Source organism: Peromyscus maniculatus, chromosome X (genome assembly GCF_049852395.1).
Source record: "Peromyscus maniculatus bairdii isolate BWxNUB_F1_BW_parent chromosome X, HU_Pman_BW_mat_3.1, whole genome shotgun sequence".
Lineage (NCBI taxonomy): Eukaryota > Metazoa > Chordata > Mammalia > Rodentia > Cricetidae > Peromyscus > Peromyscus maniculatus.
This window is the reverse complement of record NC_134875.1, coordinates 3,782,356-3,796,814: the sequence shown is the minus strand read 5'-3', so window position 1 is coordinate 3,796,814 and position 14,459 is coordinate 3,782,356. Positions and strand designations below refer to the sequence as shown.

Here is a 14,459-nt window from a genome sequence, read left to right as displayed (position 1 = left end):
GAGCATGTGTCCGTGTGGTAAGATTGAGCATTCCTTGGGTATATGCCCAAGAGTGGTATAGCTGGGTCCTGAGGTAGATTGATTCCAATTTTCTGAGAAATCACCATACTGATTTCCAGAGTGGCTGTACAAATTTGCATTCCCTCTGACAGTGGAGGAGTGTTCCCTTTGCTCCACATCCTCTCCAACATAAGCTGTCTTCAGTTTGATTATAGCCATTCTGACAGGTGTAAGATGGTATCTCAGAGTCATTTTGATTTGCATTTCCCTGTATTCTCAGTTACATTTGGCTAAAGAGCAAGCATTGTACATTGTGAATTTCTCCTCTATTTCAATAGTCAATCTGGACTTAAAGAGACCATTTCTTGGGGCTAGGGAGAGATTTGTCAAGAAAACACTTGTCTCCAAAGCATAAAGACCTGAAATCAAGCACCACAATCCGGGTAAAAATTGTTGCACAATTGGGGTGTGTGGGGCATTTACCCACCATCCCCACAGCTTCCAAGAGTTTTCTTGAGTGCGATCAACAGGAAATATTAGATAGAAGGATTTATAGCGGAGAATCTTGTGGAGATAAACAGATAGAAAATAAAGGATAGCCTCGAGAGGGCCTGGAACCTTTTCCAATGGGCCCCGACTGTCTCTGCCCCAGGGTTTTTATAGAGATGCCAAGGGGTGGAGCAAAAGACCTCCTCCCCCAGCACAGCCAAGTGCAGACCATCTCAGACACCTGCACTCAGGTCCGTGGTCCTAATCATCCTCTATGTGGACCTGCTGGGTAAAGCCACGAGGAACCGGAGAACGGGCTCCCACAGGGGTGCAGTTGTAATTTCAGTGCTGTGAAGACAGAGACAGAGATCCTTGGGCCTCAGTGTCAGCCATTATAGTCTAATTAGTCAGCTCCAGGCCAGCAAAAGATATATGGCATTCCAGAAAGTTGCCATGTGGCCTCCACATGCACATGTGTATCACACACACACACACACACACACACACACACACACACACACACACACACACACAAAAGACAGACAGACAGACAGTCAGAGACAGAGAGAGTTTCAGCATGTATCCTAGGCTGGTTTCAAGTGTTCTATGTATCCTAGAGTAATCTCAATGTTACAATGAACCCCAAGGTGGTCTTGAACTTACTATCCTCTTGTATCAGCTTCCAGAGTGCTGAAATTACAAGCATGAAATCATCATATCAGCATTCTTTTAATTTTATAAACCAGAATATGATCTGCCTTGGGAAATATTACCAGGAAACTTGAAAAGAATATCTTTCTGTTATTGATGATTGGAATGGCATTTAAGTCAATTGGTTGTTAATGTGTGCTAATTTTCTGCTGCTTATATTTGTTCTCTGTGTTTCATTTGAGAAAACAGGGTTGAAATTTGAACTGTAGTTCTTTCTCCATTCTTTCTCAGCTTTTCTTAATTTATCCACAAGCTCAGATATCAATTCAGGAATCTTTTATATTATCATATTTCTTGATGAAGTAATTCTTTAGCCTTATGAAATAATCTCCTTTACTCACATCAGTGTTCTTTGCACTTTATTTGTATTCCTGATATTAAAAGAATAAGTCCAGTCTTCTTTTGATTTGTGTTAACATAGTGCATGTTATCCCCTCATTTTAATTTTATCTACTAATATTTTTAACTTTAAAGTACTTTTCTCTTAGCTAGAAAGTTTGTTTTACTTTTTATTAAATTACCATTTATCATTATATTGATGTGTGTACACTGCATCAACATCACTCCCACCCCTCTATCCCCACCTCTACTTTCTTTCATGCTCCGTTTCAATTTCCTGACCTCTTCCAACTTGACTCTTTCTGACTTTAAGTGTTAGTGTTTTAGACATGTGTTAGCCTTCTTTTTTCAGCCAACCTCACCTCACTTAGCTGATCTTGTATCTATGAATCCTCAGACTGAAAGCCTCTGAGTCCTCACCTCTGAGGGTCTCAGCTGACCTGCTGCTAAAAGCTTCTAGTTCCTGGTCCTCATGCCTTATATACCTTTTCTGCTTCCTGCCATCACTTCCTGGAATTAAAGACCTGTGTCCTTCCCAAGCAAGATATGAGATTTCAAGTGCAGAGATTAAAGGTGTGTGCCACTACTACCTGGCTCTGCTTCCAGTGTGGCCTTGAATTTACAGAGATCTAGATGGATCTCTGCCTCTGAGTGATAGGATTAAAGGTGTGTGTGCCATCATTTTTCTGTCCTCTATGTCTATCTAGTGGCTGTTCTGTCCTCTGACTCCCAGATAAGTTTTATTTGTTAGAGCACAAATAAAATATCACCACATTTCCTCTTTTTTTGTCTAAATAAAAAAGTTATAACTACTATAAGAAAAACTATATACAAAAGTACAATAAGTATATACAATATATACTGTCAAGAATTACATTAACAATGTCCAATTCATTAACATTTGACAAATTCAGACAAAAAATTTCATTATTTATCCTATTTTGGTGACTCCAATACAAAATTTGTATACAATATACAAAAATCCAATCCAATGTAAAATATTTAAAACTAGTAGTTGCCTTTTAAAAGTAGATTCAATAATCTACCTTTTTATCTTATCATATATATAGTCTCTTTTTTCTTTTCAGAATATATTCTATAATCTACCCTTTATCTTATATCTATATCCTCTCTCTTTCCTTTTCAGAGTACATCCAATAATCTACCTTGTATCCTACTATTTGTATATCATTTTTCTTCTAGAGTAGATTCACTAATCTACCTTTTATCTAATCATGTAATTTTTTTCCATACTCAAAAATTTTTGACTGGACAGTAGCCATTGTGAAGTCTTCTTCATTGACTATTAGGTTTTTGTTTTTTTTGTTTGTTTTTCTTTTCTTTTTTCTTTTTTTTCTTTTTTTTTTTTTGTTGGTTTTTCGAGACAGGGCTTCTCTGTGTAGTTTTGGTCCCTGTCCTGGATCTCCCTCTGTAGACCAGGCTGGCCTCAAACTCACAGAGATCCACCTGGCTCTGCCTCCTGAGTGCTGGGATTATAGGCATGTGCTACCACTGCCTGGCCAGCTATTAGGTTTTATGTTATAAACATAGATATTCTTGACATTTGTTATGGTATCAAGTTATTTTGAAGCTTAACTTTAAGCTTTGGTATGTATGACTAGATCAGCTTTTAGTATTAGAATATTATTGAATCTCATTGAGTCTCTATCCTTCAGAAAAATCCTACCTCGTACTCAATGTAGTATGTCTTTAGTAGAAACATAAGTTACTCTCAACTCTGTTGCTCCTCCCTATTTTTAAGTTGGCTTTCATCCTACCTTAGATTGTTGCATTGTATGAATAACCAGAAAATACTTGCCTGAAAGCTTACAAAGGCTCCTCTGCAGATTTCTGGGTCTTACTCTGGTTCTTTGTCTCACTATTTCTCTTACTTTTTCTCTCTTTCCCTGCCTTCCTCCCTCTTCTTCATGTTACTTCATTATGTTCTTAGTAGTAAGGATTTCATCTCCTAGACTAAAGAGGCTAATATCCTCAGTTTCTCAAGTCTTTCCACTTTATCTTGTCATTAAGGAGCCCAGCAGGCATTATTAGGGTTCCCAAGCAGTCAGCAGCTACAATTGGGAAGCTCACTTTGTTTCCTGCATTTTAATAATCACTATCATGTGCTACCTTTGTTCAGTTTCTGAAGAACATTACTCAGTGTGTTTGTTCACTTTGCAGTTGTTGTGCAAAATGAGAAGATAAATGTGGTCCCTGTATTTTCAATTTAGCCAGAGTAAAAATCTCATCTCATATTTTTGACATTTATTTTTTAACATGCAATTATATATTTTGTGAGTGGAGCACACATTACACAGTATGTGTTTCAAGGTCAGGGGACAATTCTGTGGTGTAGATAATTTCCTTCCACCTTGCATCTTCTTCCTTTTCATAGTACATTCCCTGTTCAACAACTCCAAAAAAAAAATAATAAAAAAAATAAAAAGCAGTGATTCCTTTCCAGTGTACGCTACTGAATCACATAAGCCAGAACTAAAAGGGATCCTGTTCTTCCCCTAACACCTTACTTTTCTGACTCTGCAATTTGTCACAAACTTTGTTCTTTCCCATAATCACTTATCCAGGATAAATACAATTAATGTATGATTGGTCTCTTCTTCCAATACTGCCCTACAGCAATGCATTATTTCTATCACATAACTGTCATATAGAGTTATTCTAAAAACAATTAACAAAAATCCTGGAAATAGTGTTTTTAAATTTATTTAGGAAATGTGTATTTTAATGGTAGGGTGTAGTAAATCCAAAAATTGTTTGAAGATGAAGTGAAAAACTGAGTAAATAAAATAATAAAACTACTATGCTATGCTGGAATTAGTATTATCAATATAAATGCACCATACATAAACATCTACAATGATATGCATATGTACTTATTTGTGTACATGTGTTTATAACTATATATAGGTTTTTACATAGCATGTCAATGCACATATGTGTGCATACACACATGTATGTCTAACATTTCTAAGTTCTGTTCACTGAAACAGAAGCAATGATGCTACTATTACAAAAAGAACACCTAGCACTCAGAATATAACTCCTTACAAAAGATCTATTTTTGAAAAGTGACTGATTGGTAGGATGAATCAGTCAATACACAAGATAGTCAAAAATGAATCATGACTTCTATTAAACAATTTTTCAAAACATGGCATAACCATATCAACAGAACACAGAAGCCAAACTGAAATGATTCAGAGTAGGCAAATATGGCAAATTGGAAGCTAAATTTTTCACCAAAATGAATAATGTTGTTTTCAAATGCATTAAGATAAGAAAATTCATACAGGTGATTAGCTAATTAACTAAAGGGAAATACACATGATGCCTTTTAATAATGCCCTCTTCAAAATATATAGGATATATAATGGATTTATAGCCATCACTGTCACTGTTTATGCAAGATAATAGTTGGAAGAAGAGCAGAGTAGTCTCAATATTAGCATTTCTCCATATGTTAACTATTAAGTATAAGCTGAAAAGCTGTAATTCCAGGGTACATGACCTGGTAGACATTAAGATTTAAATACTGAACACATGCACACACACAAACACACACACACACACACACACACACACACACGCACACACATAAACACACACACACACACACACACACACACACACACACACACACACACACACACACAGAGTCTCCTGGAATAATTCCCCAAGAAAGGTCCAATTAGCTCTTGTGCTTTTGTTTCCAAAAATGAACAAAGAATACCTTAGGGTTAAAAGGGCATGGTGATATTCAAGCCTGGATAGAATCCAAATCAAGGGACATTGTTATTAGGGACATTTTGGTTATAATTAGGAAATTTGAATAGGAACACAAATTAGAAATGAGTATTAGGTTAAGTTGTATGTGTATTATTTATAAAAATAATTCCTTTGTTTTGTGGAATTATATAATGAAGTCTTTAACAATAAAAGGCATATTATATGTGACTATGAAATTGTTTGGGGAGAATTAAACACATATACCTGCATACTTGCCATTCAACATAACCCATAGCATAATGTATTTGTCTTGCTTAATGAAATCCTACAAAACTAGATGCGAGGTCACTCACTGAAGTGAAAGATTAGAATGAAATTCTAATGTTCAGAGTGAAGAAACTCATCTGTACACTAAGCCCCATGGTCAATAGAAGGCATTTTATTACTTTTTTAAGGGGCAATATCTTAGCAGAGGGCTTTTCAAAGAATAACTGACCTCCAAGCCCAGGTCGAAGCCGGTTATCATAGCCATCCAGAAGCCGATCCAAGATTCTAGTAAAGATAGTGATGTTATCAGTGCTGTCATCAGGAATATCTGGAGCATGCTTGGGAGAGAGTCTGCAAAGGAAAATAAGAGTTCTTAATAGGCAACAATTACATGACTAACCATTTGAATTCTAAGTAGACAAGGCAAATTTAATAGCTGTACGTCTTGACCACAGAGCAAGCAATTTCTATTTGCTACAATAATTGCCTGTGTAGGAAGAACAGTACTCAACACTTGCATTGTTCCTTCTACATCTGCATGAAGTTTGCCAGGTACATGTTCCAGCCTCATCTCAGCAGCAGACAAACAAACAGAAATCCTGGACACAATGCTGCTGGGAACAATACCTGGCAGACATTTGATTGTTCAAATTAAAGAAGAAAATGTTATTACTGAGAACTTAACCTCCAATATAGTCCAGAGAGACACATGATCACAGAACAGAGTCAGATAAAACCTTGAACTACCCTCAGGCCCCACCATATGGAGACAGCAACCAAAGCCAGTAGTAGTTTAGAAAATACAGACTGTCTCTTCTCTCTCATTTTATGCATGCAGAAACAAGCTGAGAGAAGAAACCAAATTTTCTCACACTCATCACTAACAGAGGCAGAGATAGGACAATAATTGAAAACTCTGATTTTCTACTCCATCCTGCTTCTTTGATTTGGATGCCTTCTGAAAGCCCTTCTGAGTACCATGTGCTTTTCTGAACATATAATCATGCCCAAACACTATGATAGATATTTTTACTCTATATAAGAGGAGCTTTGTGTTATTAGAGAGAACAAGGATTATTGTTTTGTTTGTTTGTCACAGTTATTTTTCTTAATCACTAAATAATATTCCATTGTGTAAAGGTACCACATTTTCTTTATTCATTCTTCAGATACTGAACATTTCAGCTTTTTCCATTTGTTGGATACTGTAAAAAGAGAAGCAATAAACATTGCTGAGCAGTAGGCATCTATATAGTATGAAATGGAGTCCTTTGGGTCTTGTGGGCTGCAAGAATATATCATAGAGAATCAGCTGTGCATTAAAGCTGAACTTTGACCGGCCAAGAGTCTGTCAAAAGGAAAAGCCATTTATTATGAATATTTGGTGTTACCCAGCCTTTAATATTCCAGCTGTCTTCTGCTGTGAAATCCTTGTGTGCCCAGACCAATTGGTAAACAGTTCAGCTTCCCAGACTTGCTGAACCGACTAAGTTACTAACTGCCCTGCTGAGCTTAGGAGACAAGCTAGCAGGAGACTAGACACCTAGTCTAGCACCTAGTTTCCTGTGCTAATGAAGCTCAGACCATCCCCTGGCCTTGAGGAGGCCTGATGGTTCTCCAGAGCATTTTGACTGAGAACAAAAGAAGTTTTTACATATCAAAGTGAGAGATAAAAAAAAACATTCCTAAGGAGGCAGGGAACCAGGTGCCCAAGGAAAGAAAAGGCAGGCATTTTCTGTAGACAGAGAACAGCATGGAGAAGAGAAAAGAGAATGGAAGAACTAGATGGGTAAGAACTTGAGAGGAACAAACAGATGGGGAAGAACTAGATTGAAGGGCTAGAAGAGAGTACTAGAGGAATGAGATGGAAGATGAGGAAGAGCCAGACAGGGAAATACTAGCTTGGTAAGAACAAGCTGAAAAGGACCTAGTTGAGGCAGAATTAAGAGGAGAGAATTAAGATAGAACTTAGAGGGAGCAATAGATAAGTATAGAGAGAAATCAGGCAAGAAAGGAGCTAGACAGGAGAACAGAACTGAAGCTGTGTATATAGGATGTTATGCAAGAGGAATTAAAGCAAGTGGACTATAGAGTTCCGTGTGCTGAGATTCTATTTCCCGAAAAGAGTCCTAGCTGTTAATAGTTCTCTCTCCTGAGCCCCTGGGATGTATAATATTAAGGCTGGTCCCTCTAATATTATACAAGATTTGGGTATACACCCAAGAGTAGTTTAGCTAGATCATGTGGTGGATCTTCTTCTAGCTTTTTGAGGAACCTCCACAGTGATTTCCATATTATTTCTATTGTGTCTGCACCAGTTTTCACTGCCACAAACAGTGACTGAATGTTCCTCTTTCCCCATATCCATGCACGTATTTGCTTTCATTTAAGTTTTCTCATCTTGGCCATACTGAGTAGGGTAAGATGAAATCTGAAATTAATTTGAACTTGCATTTCCCTAATGGCTAAGGATGTCATTTTAAAAAAAAATTTTTTTCATCCATTTGTATTCTTTTGAGAATTCTTTGTTCAGGTTTATAACCTAATTTTAATTGGGTTTGTATTCTTAATGCATCTTGTAACCCTCAGCAGAGAAGCTTCTATTTTCCATAGATAGCTATTAATACAGAGACATACAACTGATCAGGGTACAGAGAATAAAAGACTGTAGAATTTGTAGCCCTAAATGGGACATCAATATCACATCTCCACCTCCCAATGCTCCAAGATCATTGTGGAAGAGGGGACTGAAAGATTGTAAGTGTTAGAGGTGGTGACTGACAAGGAAATTTATCTGGATTCACAGCATGCACACTAGTGAAAGCTCAAGACAGACCAAATCTCAGCATGAAGAGGGGAGGTTAACATGAAATTCTACCACTTCATGAGGAGGTATTGTTAGTTACTGACTATTGAGAGAGGAAGAGTCACTTTTCTTTAAGAATGAGACCCCTGATAGGTTGATGATGCTCCAGTGGAAGACCACGTATTCAGGAATAAATGGGTAGTGTAGACTGGATTCGATGGTTGTAAAAATGAAAAAGGAAGGGAGATGGACACAAAATTAGATGTGTACAGAAGAGAGTAGTGGATCTGGGAACAGCTGAAGTAGGTAGTGAGTATAATCAAGACATCAAAGATTCTCATAGAACTAAATATTTTTTTAAAAGTCAATGCTAAATATAGCCTCAAATATTCTCAGTGAATTTCTCTATTTTACACTTGATCAAGATTCTCAAGGAACTAATAAAATGTCAATGCTAAATTCAAGCCAAAAATATTTTTAGTTAATTTCTCTATGATTTTTATACTTTTTACTGATACATTTTCTCTTGCATAGAGAACCAAATGTTGTTTTATAGTAGAACACTCATTGGAACCTTCTTTTCAATAACTGAAGTAGAACAAGATATTGTAGCTTTTGCTTATCCAAAGATAATTTAGGAAAATAGCCATGGTACATCATGATAATTGAGGACCTTAGAGATCACATAATTCTTTTCCCTTTACCTAGGAAACAGTAGCACCAATGAAAGAAAGAAACTATACAGAGATATGTGCATATTAAATTGATGAGATGGATGCCATAACCATAACCATTATTCTTCATATCTATCACTGTTGATTAGATCAAATAAGATAATGATAATTTTCCATAAATAATAACAATTAGGCTACCAACACACTATCTGTGGGTTAAGCAATTTTAATAATTATTTAGTCATAAAAATATATTGGTAGTTATTTCAGGGGATTAGAATAAGATAATTGATAATAATTAAGGTGTCAGTTCTATCCCCACCACTCAATATAGATGGCTTCTTTCTTTTTTTAATATAAAGGCTTGCAGAGACTGTATTATATCCTTCTGAGGTCTTTGATGTGGTTAAAGACTAGATACCTACAATTTTCCTTAGTTATGATAAAAGATGTTAGATATAAAACCTTAAACTCACAAATATAAGATAAATATCTTCTTTCATATTGTAACTGTAATTCTTACTTGATAATTGTTTTATTATATGTAATTTTACTATGTTGAAGTTAAAACCTTCCTTCTTAAAAAAGAAAAAAGGGGAAGTGCTGTGGATATCGCTTTATATAAATAAAGCACTGATTGGCCAGTGACCAGGCAAAAAGTATAGGCGGAACAAGGAGAGAGGAGAATTGAGGAAGGAGAAAGGAAAGGGAAACCACCTGGAGCCGCTGCCAGGACAAGGAAGATGTAAAGTACCGGTAAGCCACGAGCCATGTGGCAAAGTAAAGATTAATAGAAATGGGCAAAATATAAGAGTAGGAGCTATACAATGATAGGCCTGAGTTAATAGCCAAGCAGTTTAAATAATGTAAGAGTCTGTGTGTTTATTTTATAAGTGGGCTCTGGGACTGGCAGGACTTGGCAGCAGGAGCAGGAGAGAAATTCTCCAGCAACAGGCAACCATGGAGCCTGCATGGGTCTGTACCAGGCCCTCTGCATACATGCTGTGATTCTTTAGTTTGGGGTTTTTGTTGGACTCCTAACAGTGGAACTGGGGTGTGTCTGACTCTTTTGCCTACTCAAGGGACCTATTTCCTCCAACTGTCCAGCCTTGATAAGAGGGTATATGGCCTAGTCTTATTGCATCTTGTTATGCTGTGTTTGGTTAATATTCCATGGATGCCTGTAGCAGGAATTTTAGAAGGTCTTATTAATAAAATCAAACCTGAGGGCAGTTATTGGGGTGAATGCTGGAAGATTAGAGAAGCAGAACAAGCCACAGCTTCCTCACTTTGACAGTTCCTCAGCTGATCCTGTTTCCTCAGACTGGAAGCTTCTGTGTCCTCATCCCAATGGCTCTCAGCTGAACTGCTGTTCAAAAGCCTGAGGCTTAACCAGCGAAAAGTGTCTAGTTCCTGGTCTTCACACCTTAGATACCTTTTTGCTATTTGCCATCACTCCCTGGGATTAAAGGCTCACTTCTTGTGATTAAAGGCGTGTGTCACCATGCCTGGCTGTTTCCAATGTGGCTTTGAACTCACAGAGATCCAGAGAGATTTCTGCTTCTGAAATGCTAGGATTAAAGGTATGAGTGCCAACATTTTCTAGCCTCTGTATCTAGTGGCTGTCCTGTTCTCTGACCCCAGATAAGTTTATTAGGATGCACAATATTTTGGGGAACACAATACCACCACAGATGCCTGCTCTTTTCTGAAGAGCAACAGAAGAACAATGGATCTGGGGGAGAAGTGAGGTAGAGAGTTGGAAGAAGGAAAAGGAGAAGAGGCTGTAGTTGGGATGTATTATATGAGAGACAAATAAATAAAATAGAATAAAATAAATGCTTATATTTTGAGAATTTAATGTGTGAGTACTGTACTTAAATCATTTACACCGCCTCCTACTCCCAACTCCTCCTGTGTCCTCCATATTCCCTGTCAAATCTTTAGTTATATAGGATATGGTGTACATCTGTACATATAAATATACTATGCTAAATGTTCCTTATATGTGCATATGTTTATAACTAAACACTTGGGATTGGATAACCTATTGGAGGTCCTCATCCCTGAAGAAGACTGATTCTCCTTCTCTCAGCAGCTATTAATTGTCTGTAGCTCTTCACCTATGAATAGAGCCTTGAGAGATGTCCCCCATTCTTGGTGGCAGGTCAACTGCATGTAAAACAATATTCCCTACTTTAGAAAGCTTGGGAAGGGGTAAGTAAATTACTTTGCAAGTGAGAACTGTTTAATTTCTACCCCAAAACTTTTAATAATGAAATGAGAAGCCTTTAAAATATGTGTAATTTTAGGCTATGAGAAAAAGTTAATAGACCATGTACAGATTAAATACTGAATGCCAGTACCACAAGTATTAGTTAAACCTCATTAAGGATCACAGTGTGTTTATGTTTAGGGAAAGCAAGAGAAGCACAGCTGTAGAGTTGCTGATGCAGTTCATACAACCATCCAGTGAGAAGAAAAATGCATTTCAATAAAATAATGGCAATTTCCCTAATTCTGCATATCTCCTAGAAGAAAATAAACTTTTATTAAAAAATGATTCTAAAATACTGGGCAGATCATCTCTCTCTACTTTTCCCTAGGCTTCCACAAATTTTGAAGGATTATCAAATAGAATCCCAGTTCCTTAGTCTGACATTCATAACATTCTATATATGTTCTGAATATATGTTTACAGTTATAAATTCCACTACTTCACATTTGGATCAGAAATTATAGACAGGTCAATTTATTTCATTTCTTAGTATTCTCAAGTTTTTCATTCTTCAAGAGCAGTCTTTACTATTAGTGTGAAATCAAACTGAAAATTCAACCCTAAGAACATTCATTACACATTATTCAGGTAGTAATCAGAAACACCTGAAATCCAATTGCACACATTGTACTATCTGTAAGAAGGTATTTGATAAAGAATGAATGGAGTTTGACTAGGACATGTGTATATAACTTATTATGGTTCAGATATAAAGTGTCCTCCCAAATGCTCATATTTTGAAGGTTTTGTCCTCAGCTGATAGTCATATTGAAAAGTGATCTGAATAGTTTATATTAGTTTTTATTGTGTATTATTAGTAATTGGGGTCTAGTGGAGAAAACAGGCCACTAGGAGTTTGCCATTGAATGGTATGTGAGTGTGTGAGTGTGTGTGTGTGTGTGTGTGTGTGTGTGTGTGTGTGTATTCTCTGTCTCTCTCTGTGTCTCTGTATCTCTCTCTCATCCATCTCTTTCTCTCTGCCTCTATGTCTGTGTGTGTGTCCCCCACCTTTCTTCTTTTCTAGAAACTATGAAATAAGTGGCTTTTCCACAACATCCTGCTGCCATAATGCTCTGATTCACTACATATAGGTACAGAGGCAATGCACCCAAGTGACCACAGACTAAAATCTCTGAAACTCTGAGCCAAAATAAATCATTCTGCTCTTAAATTGTTTCCTTCAGTATTTTTTCCACAGAGACAAAAAGTGACATATGATCTTTCTCAAAAACAGCTGTTCTTTTTTGTAAATAGCTTACACAGACTGGTAAGCTAGAAAACTCGGCTTGAGACACAACGACTCAACATGTGCCCCACCTGTACACATTAACTTGTCTTTCCAAGTTTATTTAAAATAAAGACTAAATTCTTCATGTTTTCTTATGCACATAAAAGGAATTTCTGTATATAATCACAAAGACTGACAAAAGTCAATACAAGTTATTCATTATTAAAGCAGTTTCATGAGTCAACTTCAAAATAAGTAAACAAAAAATGAACTCAAAAGTATGACACATCACATGAATTTATTGTTATGATTTGGGTTCACTTTCATTTAAATTGCTTTTCTTTCCATTACTTAGAAATAAATACAGAAAACTGTTCTACTTTTTCTCCTTGTTTTTGAGCTCTAGAAATTTGGGCATTTGAACTGAATTCCAATTTATGCTTTAGGATTCAGAACGTGCCCAAGTGGTATCTCCAGGATTGAGAAATGGTCAAGAGGAGGCCAACACCCTGGAATACTTAACTACTCTGTGTTGTAGATGATGAAACAGCAAAGTAACAGACTGTGGATACATGATTCTACAAAGAAACATAGGCAGAGATCAACTTCAAATGACTAACAATCCAAAGTTTGCAAAGAAGTCAAGGTTTATTTACTTTAAAACACTGCTATAGGGGTGCATAATTTTCCAAGTCTCTCATATTTTATCTGAATCATTATAACAATGGTACTAATATATGAGGCAACATTCTGATAAGAGAACTTTCATAAACCAATCTATAAATGATTTATAATAAAGTTTCTGTGTAGAAAAATAATATAAAATAGGAAAGCTATAGTATCAGAAGCATTATCTAGCCTACCACTATTTGATCCTTATCTGATACCCACCACTCTGATTAAAGCAATAAGCTGGACACTAGTTCAAAGCTTTTCAGTCCATCCTAGAGGCTGAAATCCTTACACTGGAGATTCCTGAAAGTCATTGCCTTAAACAAATGACCAAATGAAACATCAGCAAAACTGACATTATGCAATAAGAAGTCAAAGCATCATCTATGGAGCTTACCTACTCATGGCCTCATATACCCATCTTTGTAGCTGGGGATTTCTCCAGTCTCCCCAGGCCCACAGCCACTCAGACCCAAGTAAACATGTAGACTTATATTACTTATAAACTGTATGGCTGTGGCAGGCTTCTTGCTATCTAGCTTTTATATCTTAAATTTATAGAGTTCTTCTCATTTTTTGTTTGTCTTTTCCTCTATATAAGCCTCTACCTTCTTCATGATGTTATTCATAAGGCTGGTTTCTTCTGCTTCTTCCATTTTTTGATGGTCAGTTCTAGATGTTGGAGGAGGGCTAGGTTCTGGTGATGCTGTATTGCTCTTCATTTTGTTGTATGTACTTCTGTCTTGATGTCTGCCCATCTCCTAGTGGTTCATTCTTGGTCTTATCAGCGCACTTGGTTCAAACAGAGCTGACAGATTCAGGAAGTCTCTCTCTCTTGTCCAGATGGGAGCTCTTGTCCAGATGGGAGGTCTGGGGCAGGATGGGAGCTCTTGTCCAGATGGGAAGGCCAGGGCAGGATGGGAGCTGGAGGCTGGTCTCTAAGCCTCAGGAAGTGGCTGCGTTCTCAGGCGATGATGGGCATGGGGGCAGGGTGTTGAGATTGCAGGGTCTGCCGGGGGTCTTGGAGAAGAGGAGCCTTCCCGGTAGGGCTAGAAGGGAACCTGCCTGGTGGCCAGAACCTGGGGCCAAGTTGGGCAGGTCTTCCCCGGAGTGGCTGGTGCCCAGGGATGGGATCTAGGCTTAGCCCAGGAACTCCTTTTATCTTAAATTAACGCATTTCTATTAATCTATAAGTTGCCGCGTGGCTTGTGGCTTACCAGTATCTTTACATCTCACTTCTCAAGGTGG

At 37.3% G+C, this 14,459-nt stretch overlaps 1 protein-coding gene across 6 annotated transcripts in view; it reads right to left on the bottom strand.

Annotated features, from left to right (window-relative positions):
* Gabra3 (gamma-aminobutyric acid type A receptor subunit alpha3) overlaps positions 1 to 14,459 on the bottom strand; it is a 240,401-nt gene that overhangs the window by 141,636 nt on the left and 84,306 nt on the right. For all 6 annotated transcript variants that reach the window (XM_042268890.2, XM_006991865.4, XM_042268889.2 and 3 more), the window contains one exon: positions 5,783 to 5,904. In XM_042268890.2, the coding sequence (XP_042124824.1) occupies positions 5,783 to 5,904 (122 nt within the window). The remainder of the gene's footprint in view (positions 1 to 5,782; positions 5,905 to 14,459) is intronic.